The sequence below is a fragment of the Gavia stellata genome, chromosome 6 (assembly GCF_030936135.1).
Source record: "Gavia stellata isolate bGavSte3 chromosome 6, bGavSte3.hap2, whole genome shotgun sequence".
NCBI lineage: Eukaryota > Metazoa > Chordata > Aves > Gaviiformes > Gaviidae > Gavia > Gavia stellata.
Genome location: NC_082599.1, coordinates 56,509,702 through 56,525,451, shown reverse-complemented (window position 1 = coordinate 56,525,451; position 15,750 = coordinate 56,509,702). Strand labels below are relative to the sequence as shown.

At 40.9% G+C, this 15,750-nt stretch overlaps 1 protein-coding gene across 1 annotated transcript; it reads left to right on the top strand.

Moving 5' to 3' along the window:
- The first annotated feature begins 542 nt into the window (after window positions 1-542).
- Window positions 543-6,224, top strand: MPLKIP (M-phase specific PLK1 interacting protein). The gene is made up of 2 exons (XM_059818980.1): window positions 543-905; window positions 5,470-6,224. Exons 1-2 carry the CDS (start codon window positions 543-545, stop codon window positions 5,671-5,673), a joined length of 567 nt encoding a protein of 188 aa, XP_059674963.1. The 3' UTR covers window positions 5,674-6,224.
- Window positions 6,225-15,750: the final 9,526 nt, after the last annotated feature.

Here is a 15,750-nt window from a genome sequence, read left to right as displayed (position 1 = left end):
GCTGCTACGCATCTTCTAAGACTCTCTTACTTCAGATTATTCCCCCTCCGCTTGAAAACGCACAGAATTCCTCAGGGTCAGCGTGACAAACCGCTGTCTAAGGCTGACGAGCCGGCCACCCGCCCTCCCGGTTCCAAGCGGGACGGACGACCGCGGCGGGGCCGTCCCCGGGGCAGGCCCGCGGTGAAGCCGCGCCTGACCGGCACAAGCGCTGCGCTCCGGGCGGAGGCCGAGGCCGAGCCCACCCCAGCCGGGGCCCGACCGCCGCCGCCGCCTGCCCGCGTCCTGTCAGCCGGGTCGGGATCGAGGCCGCCGGGGCGGGGCGCGGCCCGGGCACGCGCAGCGGCCGTTGCCAGCCGGGTGTCCCTCGCTTCGCCTTCCCCGGCCCGGAACCTTTTGAGCCCGGAACGTTCCGGCCGCGAGGCAGGGAACGGGGGGGAAGAGAAAGCAGCAGAAGCGACGTCGCCCCGCCGAGGCGCCTGCTGGGGGCCGCCGTTGCGCAGGTTTTATTCTTCTCCGCCATCGCCTCGCCGGCCCCGACCATGTACCGGCAGAGCTTCCGCCCCCCGACGCCTCCGTACGCGGGCGGCGGCTTCCGGAGCCCTCCCTCCGGCGGAGGCCCCATGCCGCCCTCCCCGCGGGGTTACGGGAGCCCCCACCACACGCCGCCCTACGGCCACCGGCCTGGGCTTTACGGTAGCGGCCACTCGCCCCGAGGCCACGGTTTCCACGGCGGCGGCGGCGGGCGGTTCGGGAGCCCGTCGCCGGGGGGGCAGACCCCGCGCAGGCCGCAGAGCGTCAGCCCCCGGTACCCGGCTTCCTACGGCGGCAAATCCCCGGCTGGCGCTCCCCCGCACCCGCAGCAGCACAAGCGCTCGCCCGGGGGCTTCCAGAGGCACTACCAGGTATGGGGCAGGGCGGTGAGGGAGACAGGCCTGCGCCTCCGCACGGCGGGGCGGGAGGGAGGGAGCTGCCGCCGCTGCTGCTGAGCGGGGCCCTCGGCCCGCGGGGGAGAGCACGCCGAGGGCTTGTGAGAAGGCGCAGCGTCCATCCCCTCCACCACCATTTTCAGGGGAGAGACTTGCACCAACATCTGTCTTCCCCCCAGTAGAGAGGATGGAGAGACCCCCCAGCTCAGGCAGCTGTGTGAGCAGGAAAGGGAAGAGGGCCGCAGGCCTGGCTGAGGCCTGCTGTGAAGACACAAGCACTCACAGGAGCGTAGCTTTCTTCCTTTTCATATGCTGGGATGCGAAGGAGGTGTAGAGAGGAAATCAAGTACCACCCAAAACTGCAGGAAACACCTCTTTCACTTCTATGTACCTCCCTTTGATCAGTTTTCTTTCAGGCAGTGGTGAAGCGCTGTGTGTTTTTACTTTGCCTGTGTTGCCTTACCTCATGGAAGCTGCCTCGTCCACACACAGAGCTTTCTGGGACGTGAGTAAAGGAGTGCTCTACTAAAGAGCATTAAGCTGAGGCTCCTTTAAGCAGAAATGAGAGCATCGGTTGGGATAATAGAGTATCATTTTAAAGTCTTTGCGTTGCACTGAGAGCTTTAATTTATATAAAGTAGTTTTCCCAAGAGCTGTCAACAACAGGTTCTGTGAGTTACACGGTTCTCAGGTGGCTTAGTTGGGGTGTGTGACTGGCAGTGCAAATAGGGATGACAGTTCTTGAGATGATACCAACTTTATGTACGTATCTGGCTTTATGCTTAGGAAAACCTTAAAAGTGTAACAAATGACACATGCAGTACAGACAATGATAAGATTTTCAGGTGCTCTTACTGACACTCTAAGGGTTAAAGAGTAATAATGACATCAAATCTTAAGAGAGATTAGTAAAATCTTAATGTGCCTGCACTGCATAGTCGCGTTTCCATTCAAAAATAGTCTTTGGTTACTTTTTTTACCATGCAGATAACTATCTTGCAGGCATTTTATAGTTGGTGGAAGGGGATCATTATGAGCTTTGTCTATTTTCTTCAACACAATAGCGAAGACTTTCCCCTGTGTAAGCCTACAGATTGCTTAACCTGTGCACCGGTGGAAAAGTCAAAGGATGGGGGGTTTCTGCTGCAGATTCTGGAGGGATGGTTTATGTCACTGATGTCTAGACATTTCCCTTCAGAAAATCACTCTTCAGATACTCAATTAAATGGTTTTGAAAAGCCTGCCTTAAATTAACTGAGCAGCAGAATATGCAGGAATCCTTTTCCCTCTAGTTTTAGTCAAACTGTTTCATGTCGGGGCCTGCGGGCAGGAAGAGCCTCATAGGCTCTATCCTTGGTGTTAAGTAAGAAGCCTGATGTAAAGAAGGTATAAGTTTGAATCCAGTCGCAGATTGTCACAACGTTTTCCCTTCTCCCTTTCATTCTGCAGACCTTGTGAGTAGTGTAGGAGCATTGACCTGATGGTGATGCTTTCTAAGACTAGAAAGATATCGTATGTCTGTAGCTTTGCCTAGGACTAAGGTAATGTGTATGTGTGTACTTTTACGTGTATACACATGGGTTGTTTTGCCTGGGAGGGCGATAGAGGCAATGACTGTAGAGGTGTCTATAGAGGAAGGGTCATAAACAGCGAGTCCCCCTTTTCTTCAACATGGGCAACAAGAATCTCAGTCCGTGAGGCCATGAGTAGATTCAGGTAGAGGGATTTTTCTTTCGTGTTCTAAACATCAAATTTCTTCTGAAGTATGTGGATTGTTCCCTTCTCTTCTGTAGCTGCTACTGTTAAGAGAGTACAGTGCTTTTGAAATTTACGATGCTGTCACCTTCGAGATTAAAATCTCGAGTGACCCTTTAAAATCTCATCAGCAAATCCAAAAGACAGTTTGTATTTACTTTAATGTTCTATTAATGACATGTTATTAGTATTTTGTGCTCATTTTGGGCTTGCAGACGTTCCTTTTTTGAAATGAACAGAAACTTAAAGAAAAACATAGTAAGCTTGATTTTTCTGAAATGGCTGACTTAACCTTCATGTGGCCAATACTTTACAGAGCTTTCTGTTTTTTCCAGAGATGCATCTGCTTTAAAATTTTATGAAAACATTTGTTGTATCTCTTGAATATCTCCTCTTAGAATTCACTTAGCAGTAGTGTTTCCCTTTGTACAGTCTGCAGGAGTTAGTGAATTAGCTAGTAGCAGTAGCCTGTTAGTGGTGATGGGTTGAAAATTATTACAGAAAGTAAAAAAAAAAAAATCTTGTGAGATGGTATAATCATGATTTCTGTGTTTCTGTGCATCTGCCAGCAGCTAAAATTACATCAGGTGAAGAAAGCTGATCAAGGGAGTGACTGTCCCCATTTTCAAGTCAGTGTGACCACATTCAGTAACATGTTGATAGCACAAAAAGATACTTTTTTTCCTATTGTAGAGAGATATTTGTTATCTGGAAAAAAAGTGTTAAGACTAGACTGACTGTTTCTTTAAGGAAAGTTCAGTGAGAAAAGGTTGTTGGCACCAGTGACAGTAAAATATAAAGGTTTCTTTAAGGTATCTTTGGCACCAAACGGTTTCTCTTGCACAAAATGGTTTCGCTTGCACATGTAGGGCTGTTTACCTTTTCCACAGGCCTATAATATGAATAATCACATTTTGATTTTTTTAACACTTATTGAAGGCCATCAATATTGTATTACGTAATAATACATTTGCTAGATTTCAAACGCACAAAAATGTCAGTGTTACTGATGGCCTGCATTATATTGTAGTGAAAATTAATATTATAAAATAAATCCATCCAAAAGAGTCTTACCATGGAATTATTTTGTTCTGTCACTGGATACTGCAGATCATTATGTCAGTTCAGCTTTCTTTTGAGTGCTGCAGATTAGGCATAACATTAAATAAAGTCCACACTCAGAACTGTTTAACAATGTCAAAGTTGCAGGATCTCCATTAAACACGGTGGTTTAAACCCTACTAATTTATTTTTTTGTTGAAGATAGAATGCACAGTGTACTACTGCTTTACTACTGAATGTGAGTGCTTAAAGAATATTAATGTCACTTCTGCTAGTGCATGTTGACTTGCTCTAGGAAACTCTTTGTCCCTTAAAGTTTTTAGCTGTATTCTGAGGTGATTCTCTGACCTTCCCCTCATGGTTTTGATACAATACTTCATAAAGTAATTCTCTACCTTTTAGTAATTTTTCTGTTTTAAGTTCATCATCTTGGCTGCATAACCTAATTTTACTGCAACGCATCATTAGAAACAAATGCCCTGTAAATAAGACATGGACGATCCCACATTTGGTTGTGTATGCATTATCATTAAGCTTTAGGAGTTCTAGAAAAATATATACCGGGACCACACAGGCAGGCTCCTGCCACAGCATGCTTTCAGAAGTAGGTTCAAGATTCAGCAGTTTTCAGTGGAATCTGTTCTTCTGGCTAGGCATAGGGGCCTTTGCTATATGGCACCATTTCTCAGTTTTACCCAGAAATTGTTTCGTATGATCTCTTTATATAGATTCTGTAGGGCTTATTAATCAAATTCAAATACCATCACTGCTGGTCCAAAAAGTCGGGGGGTGGGGAAAGTAGCCCTTAGTGCTTTTACGCTCCTTTACAAAGTCAGAGGCTGAAAATCAGCCTCAAGGAGTCCTGTTCTTTGAATCGTACAGAATGCAACAGGCGTGCTTGGAGACTAATTATTGTGTATCTGTAGTATAGGTTGATTAACTTTGGTTAAAACAAATGAATTTAAACGAATATAGCTTTAGACAAAACCTTGCTTTTAAGGGAGATGAATCTGAGGAAAAGAACAATGGATGATCCTAACAGGAGAAAGTGGTTATAGCAATTTCCTTTATGTCATAGCTCTCTTTAAGTTGCAGACTTCTAGCAGGTTTGCAGAAGCAATTGCGGTGAGCCTTCATCTTTAAAAAACATCTAATGTCAAAAGCTCCATGCAAAAGGTTTTTCTTTTATGCAGTATCTGCTTTATCACTGATTACCATCTAGATTGTATGTCAAATAAAGTCATCTGTTCTCAAGTTTCACAGAACACCAGTTTGGTTAAAACAGGGTGCTTTTCCCAGTAAGTTCTTCAGGTCGTTTGTAGCTATTTGCTTTGTACAATGCTGTGTTCAATCTGTAAGTACTTAATATCTGACTTCTGGTCTTGTAAACATTATCAGCTCTTCCTCAGCCTCTAACTCCCTGTGCTGTTGTTTGCCTTTTGAATTAGACATGTCATATATAGCATGAGGAGCTTTTCTGTAGTTACTTGCCAGAGTGATGTAAACAAGTATTTTGGAGAAGACTGTGGGGTTTTTTTCTTATCCAGGTAAATCATCACTTATAAATTAAAAGTATAATAAAGTTAATATTATCTGAGGAAGGTGCAGGGGAGGAGCAGTAATTATAAGTTACAAAGCTCTGCTACATTAGAAGGAAACTTTTTTTTTTTTAGTTTGAATTAGTCTATTAAATGTTTCTTTACCTGATGGTTTTCTTCCAAAGGGATCACCCAGGACATCCACTCCATTTGGTACAGCGCATGGCAGAGAGAAAAGAGTGTCTAATGATGTGGAAAACTATTACAGACCTTCAATGCTTGAGGACCCATGGGCTGGCCTAGAGCCAGTTTCTGTTACAGACATAAACCAACAATACAGCAGTGAGCAAACAACATATACTGGTAAAAAAGGGAGGTATTTCAGCTAACACTTTTAAAGGCCAAATAACTCCATCTTGTCAGGAAAACTTTGGGACAAAAATCTTTACACTTAACACAAGACGAACAATAACCAAGACCTTAGATAATGTTTTTATTTGATCACATGTCCACCCTTTTATCCTACTTTTTTTTTTAATTGCATTGGATATTTTTATGTACGGGAGGGAAGAGGAGTGGTAGGAAATCTTACATTTCTGGCTACGTGGAAGTGCCTACCAGCTTTGAAGAACAAAGTGTTCTTTAATCACCAGCGACTGATTTGTGACTGTTAAAACAGATTTCCATATATTTACCTCTTCCATGCCAGATTGTTAGCCTTTTATTGTAAACTCCTTTAGGAAATGGTATTTTTTTATGTTTCAGCATTTTTAGAATGAAGTAACTTGGAAATAAAATAAAGTTTTGTAAATCCTTGTTTTGTAATGTATAAAGATTATTTTAGGACTTTTGTTAAGGTGTACACATTAACACAAATAGTACTAGTGAAATTAGGTGACTTCTGTAAATGTGTTTGTATGCTGTAGTTAACCTCTGATCTTTGTGCATAGTATTTTTTGTTAATTGTAGTGTAACATGAAGTTGAAACGTGACTTTTAGCCATCTCAGGAAACAAATGTATTGTCTTTGGAAAGTTTAATTTGTTGAACCAATTCTTGAGTCATAAACATAATTCTGTAATCATTTGCTTTTGTATTTTTAAAGAAATCTTATTTGGAACAAAATTAGACATTTGTGGATTATAGTGACAAGTCTGTTCAGTGGCAATTTAAGTCTAAGAAGCACGTAAAACATCAAGATTAAATAAATGCAGAGGTACTTTCTGGATCGACCTGTTAGCATAGAATGAACGATAGTTTGTTATACAGTTGACATTAGTACATGCATAGCATCTTTTTTTTAATCTGTACAAGATTTTTCAATTTTTTAAATTTTTTTTTTATTTTTACCTATGGCAGGCATCTTTGCCTAGAGAAGTCTTGTTTTGTGTGCGTGCATGCTATATTTTTATACTGAAGAGGAAAACAATGCGGTTTTTTTAGAGCTTGTCTATATGTGGAAGATCCATTCTTAAATCCAGTAGTGAATATTGTAACCTAGAATAAATAAGAAATAGTTCCAGCTGCAGGCATGCTCTTAACATGCCATGATAAGCCTGCAGTAGATACCTGAATTTTTGTTGCACCTACCATTATTTGTTTGTTGATCTTGGCTTTTAAGCAGTAGGTAGAGGGTGAAAATAAATAAAAGCATTAGTTCAGTTTTCAAAACACATGTTTTGTTTTATGCCTCTTACATACTTCACAGAAAACATACTTTTGTAGTCCTGAAGCGTGGTTAGGTAGAAAAGCACAGGGAATCACATTAGACTGTTCTTAGTAACTTGTCTTTTGCTGAGGTAGAGTAGTTCTATATACTTCATCTGCTTCAGCATGAAATGTCTTGGCTTAATACCACCTTGAGGAACAACTTCAAACTGGAAGGGGCGTTAACGTGTTGAAATGTGCTGGCTGAGTCTCTTGCACTTTTATGACCATAATCTAAAGTTTGTCACTTGTGTCTTCCCCCAAACCCTATTGTTTTGGTATTATATCCAAAAAGGCTGCTCAGAGAACTTGAGAACATAATGCCTGCGTGGTATCAAGAATGGTTAAATCTTAATCCCAGAATCAAAACTGTGTCTTAAATGGCAGCTATCAGTATCGTTATCTGTAACAGGTACCAGCAAAACTGAGATGACAAACTGTCGATAGTCTTTAGAATTTATAAATCAATTAATCAATGTCATTGTGAGAAGTGAGGTATGAAGTTTCCTTTTCTTTCCTTTTTGTTTTTTTAAACCTTGTCAGGTGCTGTAAAGCTCACAAAAAAAGTTACAGGGTACTTAACCCAGTTATCTTTTTTGTTACTGTTTCCTTCGTAATTTGATTTTGCAGTGTTTGGTCATCTTGGGGAAGCAGATATGATGTTATTTAAGAGACTAAATTTATGACGTGTTCCCAGTTAGACATGAGAAGAAACTGGGTTTGGAAAGGAGAAAAAATTCATGACAGAAGAGAGACTGTTAGTGGTGGGACTGCTTATACAGTAGCCAGTATCAGCTGCCCTTGCACATTGCAAAGATGCATTTTTCCACTTTGGCTTTGCAGTTGACCCAGGGATCAAAGCCAGCCTCCTCTGGTAATAACTGTTAACTCCTGGAACCGAGTGTCAGACATCAACGAAGGTAAATGTGCCAGAAAGAGAATTGAGGAGATAATCCTGAAGCATTGTTTAATCAATACAGGCCTTCCACAATGCCATCTCTTAAGCTGCTGCTCCGGTGCACTTCAGAATATGACCCAACAATTATAAGTACATCATACACTAAAGACTCCAATAATTTGGTCAAGAATCAGCAAGGAATTAAAATGTAAATGTAATAAACTTACTAACCTCATCATGCTGCACCAAAAAGTTAAAAATGATTCACCTTTCTGGCTTCTAGGAGAAATTCTGCAATTACAGTAAAATTTCAAAATGTCATTGTTGAATAGCTGTAAAATGCATGAACACATGTTTAGAACTATAAATATATTGTACTTAAAGCCAATTTAAGCTTTGCCTTTTTTGCTGTGATATCCAGGAAGCTTAAGCACTTCCTCACCGAGTTTTCTCCTTTCTCCCATATGGCAAACATTCTTTTTCCCCACATGTTTCTAATGGAGATAGGATGTATCACTTCCTCATTTGTTAATGAAGCCACATCATAGTAACAGTATGGCTCTGGAAATAGCATTTGATGATAAAAAGTACAGCACAAATACATCCTTTCTTTGTGAGCCCATGCAACAAAATAGTGCCTGTGTCTTGTTAACAAAGGGATTCTTCTGTAATAAACACACTAAGAATATGGGCGTTGTTCTTTCCTCAACAGACTTCGACTTTAAGGTAAGTCATTCAGCTCCTTTTTCAAAAGTTTGGATTGATGTACTTCTTTTGCATTCTGTTTTGTTTGTATTGTGTTTGTGTGTCAAGTCAGTCTGACTTTCCACTCAGTTGCTGTAAAGGAGTTGTATAACTCATGACTAACTCCCTTCTAGCAAAAGTTTAATTTCATTTGTTGCTGGTGGCTACTGTGTTTTAACAGCGAACTGCATTGCTACTACATTGTGCTAATATCCTAGTAAGATAACACACCGGGTGGGGAGTTACCCCAAGTTGTGTACCGTAATACTTCAAAGATAGTTCAGGTTTGGGGTTTCGCTGTGACTTTATAATACAGAATATTCATTATTCTTTGGCCCTTTGGACACACTATTTTACACTAAAATTGTAAAACAATTTAGAATATTAAAATTTCAATTAAAACAGGATTTTAAAAACTATCAAGCTACTTCTCTTTAGAATTAGCAATAAGGTATTGAGATGTAGCATTTTTCTCATGTCAAAACTGGGAACGCTTTGCAGGGAAAATGCTTCTGGTCAAAACAATGGGTGTTTTTTTGCGGTCAGGTTGTTTTTCATTTCCTGTTAAGGATATCTTTATGTGCTCTTCACTTTATGTAAATGTGTTAATTAGACACCTGAGGGGGGAGCATTTGAAACATGCATTATATGGAAAGTCTACAAGTAGCTGTTCAGCTCCCTTCTAAAGAAAAGTTTTTATAGTCTCTTTGGGTTTCCGGTTGTGCTTGTGAGTAATCTCACTGATGTCAGAGGATTTACTCATGCAAGCAAGATATGTAAGTATCTAACATTACAGTTTGAAAATTGTATCATCCATTTGTCTGTCAGTGCTTTTCACCAACTCTGCAATAAATAACTGCTCTGTTTAGCAATTGCTCTGAATTCAGATTTATACATGTGCATTTATACATGAGTCGAGACTGTCTTGCAATGAATTAAACTTGGTTTTAAAACATTTTCCTCAATTCTCAAGAGTAAAGACTTTGTTCTCCTTTCACCAAATCTTGGCACTTACCTTCTTCCCATCTTCCTTCTAGTAGGAGAGAAAAGGGAGGATTGCCTACACTGATCGGTGAAGAATCATGTAATGATTTTCACATCTCAGGCTTTCAGAAGCTTATGTACCAATTGACATAGGTAGCTAGATAAACTTTATTATCATTTGAGATGGCTCAAACAACTTTTTACACCACAAGAAAGGAAAGAAAGCACCAAGTTGTGTTAATGCTTAACAGTAGTATAGTTCCAGCATTCAGTCATTACTTCACAATCAAATATTTTGCCTGCAGTAACTTTTCATCTGAATGTCTCACTAGGCAGAAATTGAATCGGTTTCATTTTCTGACATTTTCACTAAAATACGTGCTTTGCTGACTTAAAGAACACTTTCTCAACCTGAACTTCTGAATTCACTTTTATAAGATTACTAGCTCATGAGTGTTAGACCTCAAATCCAGGCCTTGCCTTTAAAGCATTTTAGATTTGGCTAAAAGAGCTTTATCTCATCCTCATTACTTCCTTGACAACACTAGGAAACGGAACCTTTTGACTACTGGGCTAGAAACAGTTGGGCAGATGCTCAGTGCCCTAACAGGGTCATCAAACTACCCTTCCTCTCCTAGAGGTTTCCCTTAGTTTCTCGTCATTCCATTGCAGTGGGGCCCAGGAGGTGTTTTGAGCCAAAGAGTCATTCATTTTGTTTGACCAGCTCTGTGTGGGTTGCAGCATTTTAAACGGTATCAGTGGTTTGCCTAGTGCACATCCTGGATTTTAAATTTTACCAGCATTATAAGTTCTAATTTGTAGTTTAACTCCTAAAACTGTTGCACATTCTCTTCCTCTGCAGTAAAATCACAGGTGAATTCCACTGCCCTTTGTTCACTGATCTGCGGCTGTTGCACATTCCTTTTCTGAACTATAAATGTAAACATTTGTATATAAGGAAGTAAATTCTGTGGCTAAAAGGGGTCATACCAGTACAGTTTGAGAGTGAAATTTTTAATACTGCTGACACTACTGCTATTAAAATAAGAGCTTCTCTGTCACCCTTTAACAGGACAAAAATGAGGCAGAAAACTAAGCAGTGAGATGCTGAGCTGGAAACTATGATCTGCACAGTGCAAGATGGACTACATGAGTAGGGACATCATTACAATTCAGCATAACCCGTATTAGCCTGTTTCCAGATAGAGTGCAGGTAGAATGGGTTTTTAACAAAGAGCTGAAAAAGTACCATCCCACTCCCTAATAAGACAGAAAAGGTATTTCTCAAAAATTACCTTACACATGAAAGAAGAATTCTTACACAGCCTCGCAAACGGTGAGACCTGTCTTGTTCTTGTATTTTCTTCTGGGGAAGCACTGACTTGGTACCGGTAACTTCAAGGCTTCCCGTGACGTGAACTTCAGTCAAAGCCATGAAATCACCATTTGACCTGTTCTCTGACAAAAGTAAAAAGTCTGGTTTAAATAGAATGTTGGACATACTCAATTTCACAAAACTCTACGCTGTACTTTTCACTGGATTTGGAAAGCTTTTGACACTAGATTAGCGTGTATTTCCTAAATTTTTAGAGTAAAGTATTCCTGCATTTGATTTCAAAGTTGAAGTTATACCTTCAAGTTTCAAGATTCCAAATTTGAAGTTATACCTTCAAGTTCTACTAGGGAAGTAATTTTTGAAATATTAAAATTAATTCCCCAAATTGCTTAATTCTGAGTATTCATTTTTTTCCAGGTAACAGCAACAGGATTGTGGAGGATGTATTAAATTTATATTTTTTTTTCCCCTACAAAAGAAAGAAAACAATTTCATTCAAATGCCAGTCTTAAGTAGTGGTGGTGGTTGCATAGTATAGTTCAAAAGAATCTGCGGCTCCTTCCTTTCTTACTTGAAAGAGCTTACGTTTTCCAGAACCGGCCAACACAGTTCACCCCACAGGTGTGCTGGGTCACAGCTTTCGCAGTTGAGATGCTGGGATGGAAATTGTGGTCTGTGCAGTGCCGGATGGGCTACATGAGCAGGGACGTCACTGCAATTCAGTGCAACCTGGATTAGATGGCAGCTAGAATGGGATTTTAACAAGGACGAAACAAGTAAGACCCCTTCTCTCTCACACATGCATAAACCCACCTCAAGGGATATTTTGTTTTCTAAGCCTACAGTGAGCCACTATGTTACTGGGGTCAAGGATAAGAGAATGTAAATTGTTCTTTCATTTATTCATTAGTGATGACATCTTAGGGGGCAAAGAATTTGACATCATGTCAAGCTGAAATTTTTAACACAATTATTTTAAAATGGGCTGCACCAAAAACCTGCGTGTACTACCCAGCTTTTACGGGCAGCAGTAATCGTGCCGCTTGATGCTGTATTAAAGTACACTTAAACCTTCTGGTATCCATATGTATTTTGCCACAATCTAATTGCTGTGTAGTCAAGACAGTTAAAAGCTGTTAGTGTGGAGTCAACAAGTGTTTGCTTTGGGTTTAAATCTTTGTAGATTGCATGAGGAAATTCCTAAGAGTTCAAACTGCTGAACATGATGTTGATGCAACTATTAATATAAATACTAATAAACGGAAGAACAAAACCTCTTACACGCTAATGCAAATCATTCCCTTTTCAAGCATCACACAAGCTAATGCTGAAACAAGAGAAGAGGAATCAAGCTAATTGATAACTTCTGTGGATGACTGCACAGCATAAACCACAAATAACAGAGAAACATAAGCTTTAAAAAACATTGATTGCCAACTGGGGAGTAGTATCAACAGTAATTGGATTGTAAGTAGTAGTTGCACAGCACTTTTAAAATCAAACCACTACCTCCTGTGGCTTAATGAAGATTTTTAGGTTAGTGTAAAATAAGGCTTTAAGCTGTATTCCCTTAACAGATGTTGGGAATTAACATGTTAATATTCCTACAGTTGAGTTTGCAGAAGAGAGTGTCTTCAGCACTTGTCGGTGAAGTCTCGGATCTTTGCACAACTCTAGCATCTTTGCATAACTCTCATTTCACCAATGTTATTTTCTTAAGATAAAATTCTGCATTTGAAAAATCTCGGGGTTCGTCAAAAAGGTGGAGAATTAACACCTGCAAATGGTCCAAGTGTACGACTTGGGTTGGTAACTAAGAAGGCACCAAGGGCCCATCTATTGATGACTTGCCATTCCACTTTCCTAACGCTGTTTCCCTTGTCTGTAAATTTTTAATAGCCTCCCAGTTGCTATGGCAATTAAATTACACCAAGGAAAATTATTTGGTTGTTCATTTCCAGATGTTAGGAAAGCAGTATGTGCACCATGGACAGCAGGTTGAGAAACTGCTATGACTGTTTTCAAATGAATGAACTGCCAAATTGCCTCCCTGTTGAAACTGAAAACAGCTTACACTACACCAGCACTGTTCCTGTACTTATATTAGCTTCCAAAATAAAGTTCCACGTATGTAGAATGCTTGTGCAAAGCAGCTTTAAATCCCTGTTTTTCAGGGTATCTATTGCATCTGGTTGCATTTTTCTGACACTATTTAATTTCCTCTCAGAATAATTGCTGGATGTTTTATACATTGACTCTCCTGTAGCCTATCCTCCTCACTGCTGCGAGGTGAGGAAGAAATAGTTACCAGCTATACTTCGTGAATATACAACTGGTAACGGCCCAGTTTAATTTCTCTCTGCTATTAGATCGCCCCAGTAAGCAGGTGACAGAACTCGCTTTTCATTAACCAAATCTCTATCATTTATCTTCTTACAGCTTGAAAATAGTAGATTCTAAGACATGAATAAACACATCCACAAGGCTTTGTGTACTTCATATTTCAGGCAAACAGTTTAAAGAGACCTACCAGAAGCGGGTTGGGTTGGGTTGGTTTGGTTTTTTTCACAAAACACCCCCCGCCCAGTTCCATCAAGAGAAGATAACTTAGGTAGTCTTACCGTAAGTTTTCCTCTCTGGTGAGTCTTCTATTGTCTCTTCCCCCCTCCTTTTTTCTCAGAACTGTCTGTACACCAGCTATCTGTAAGGCTTTTCTGCATAGGTTTTCCATGGAAGTAGGCTTGCCTCTCCTGCCCCTTCCATTGGAATAAGCTTGACCCACCCTTCAGCGCTTTGCTACCAAGAATTGTCTGCTGGAGGGCTTGGTGGAATCGGTGCCACTCAACCACCCAACATACCCAGTCCGCTAAAGGTCCTGTTGGTTTACATTGCTGGAGATGGTGGAACTATGTTAACAAGTAAAAGTGCGCACAAATCCTCCCGACTCATCTAACTGAGCGCGTGTTGGCTGAGTGGTGGACTTGGTTGTCAGATGTGCAGTGAGAACGGTAGAAGGTAGACATGCCCCTAATGTAGCACCCACCCTTTTCTCTCTAGATTAAGACGAAGTTCTCTTCTGAACATGCAGACAAGTGGTGCTCAAATCTGTGTTAAACATTGCAAAGATGGAGGCAAAGTCACCCTGAGAAGACAAGAGAAAAAGTGTGTAAGAAAAGGGTGTGGGAAAAGAGTGTCCTCTTGATCCCAGTTCTTTCTGGTAGCTTCCCAACACAACCATTTCCTACATATTCGTATTTCCACTCAGCATATCCTTGTTGGTAGTACACCAAGTTGGAGGGAGGAAAACTACCTCATGAAAGCAGAAAATCAGGTCCTCTCCCTTTAGCAGCCACAGAACATACTCCTGTTTTTCAATCCATGAATGACAAGAAAGCAGATGTACATTTCTGAGAGAAGGGAGTTTTATGGCCAGCAAAAATAAGAGGTCTATGTGTGTAGGGACCTTTCCTATTCAGTATATTTAATCATTTACTGACAATTAAAAAAGATAGTTCAGCTTCAGTCCAGCCCCAGTTACTTCAGTGCTAAATTCTACTTCAGAAGCTTTTGAACAGCCAGAAGATTTGCTACAGAGCAACTGTTCTCAATTTGTAACCTTTCCAAAGAGCAGAAGGAAAAAGCAAGGTTCTGGTGCCGTTTTAACAGTATTGATGTATCAGAGAAAAACAGCAGAAACGCATCTACTCAAAGTATATGCCTTTACCAGCGAGTAGTCTGTTGCTATGTAAGCATCCCAAAACAAAAAACCCAATTCCTGGTGTTACTGAAAGGGCCTGGGGAGGATCATGGGCACAGCGGGCTTCTGCCTCCAGCACCTCCTGGCAAGGAGACTCCAGTGAAAGGGTCTGCACCTTCAAAAGGACAGCGGTTCCCTTGAAGTTCAGCATGAGCCTTTTTCAGTTGTTTCTTTGCAGTATCGCAAAGCGTCGGCACAGAATGTGGACAGGAGTCCAGAATGTGCTACCAGTTTCCCCTTAAGTGACACAAAAGAGTAGAAAGCTCAAGATCTCAAGACCCGCATTCATTCCTTTATTCTGTTTCTTCACAGGCTCCGCAACATTCCTTGTGGCCAGGTCTTCACTTTGCTCTGGACTCCCTTTCCATCGACTATCCCATATTCTTTCTTTGGCTGACACTCCATTTGAACCAGATGCTTCTCTCTTACAGCACCTCCGCTCTGTCGTGACTTGGCCCATCCATAAGTTATCTTCTTCAGAGCTATCTGTATCACAAGAAGATTTTTCCATCCTGAACTGACTACCCCTGTTCCCCTACTTCTCCTGACAAAGCAAGTGCTTTCAAATCAAACAAGTTAGAGCTTGGATAGTTTAAAACGTGCTTCAAACTAAACTTGCTGATGTCTGAAACCAGAAAGCTCACTCAAGTGAGCTTTTCCAACAATGAATTTCAGGCCAGAAGCTGTCAGTAACCTCCCTAGTATTAACACTAGTGCTGCTGCAACATCAATTGCAAAGGCACCTCCATCTGTAACCTGTCTGCATCTCCCTCCTTTTTTCTTCCTGCAAATTCTTTTCAGACTCCTGCTTCGTTATGTTTGTCCTGCTGGACTTTTTATTTTATTTTATTATTTCTTTTTACTATTTCCAAATTTTAAGTATCTTTCAAGGAGATAAAGAAAAACAGGTTTTAAAGTTCTGAGCAAAATCTCTACATATTGAGTCCCAAAGAGTGGGTTCAATGATGCTGGTTTGTTTGGGGGTACGGAATACAGACCTTTTCAGTAAAATGTAGAGTCCATCAACTAAAGCAGCATGTG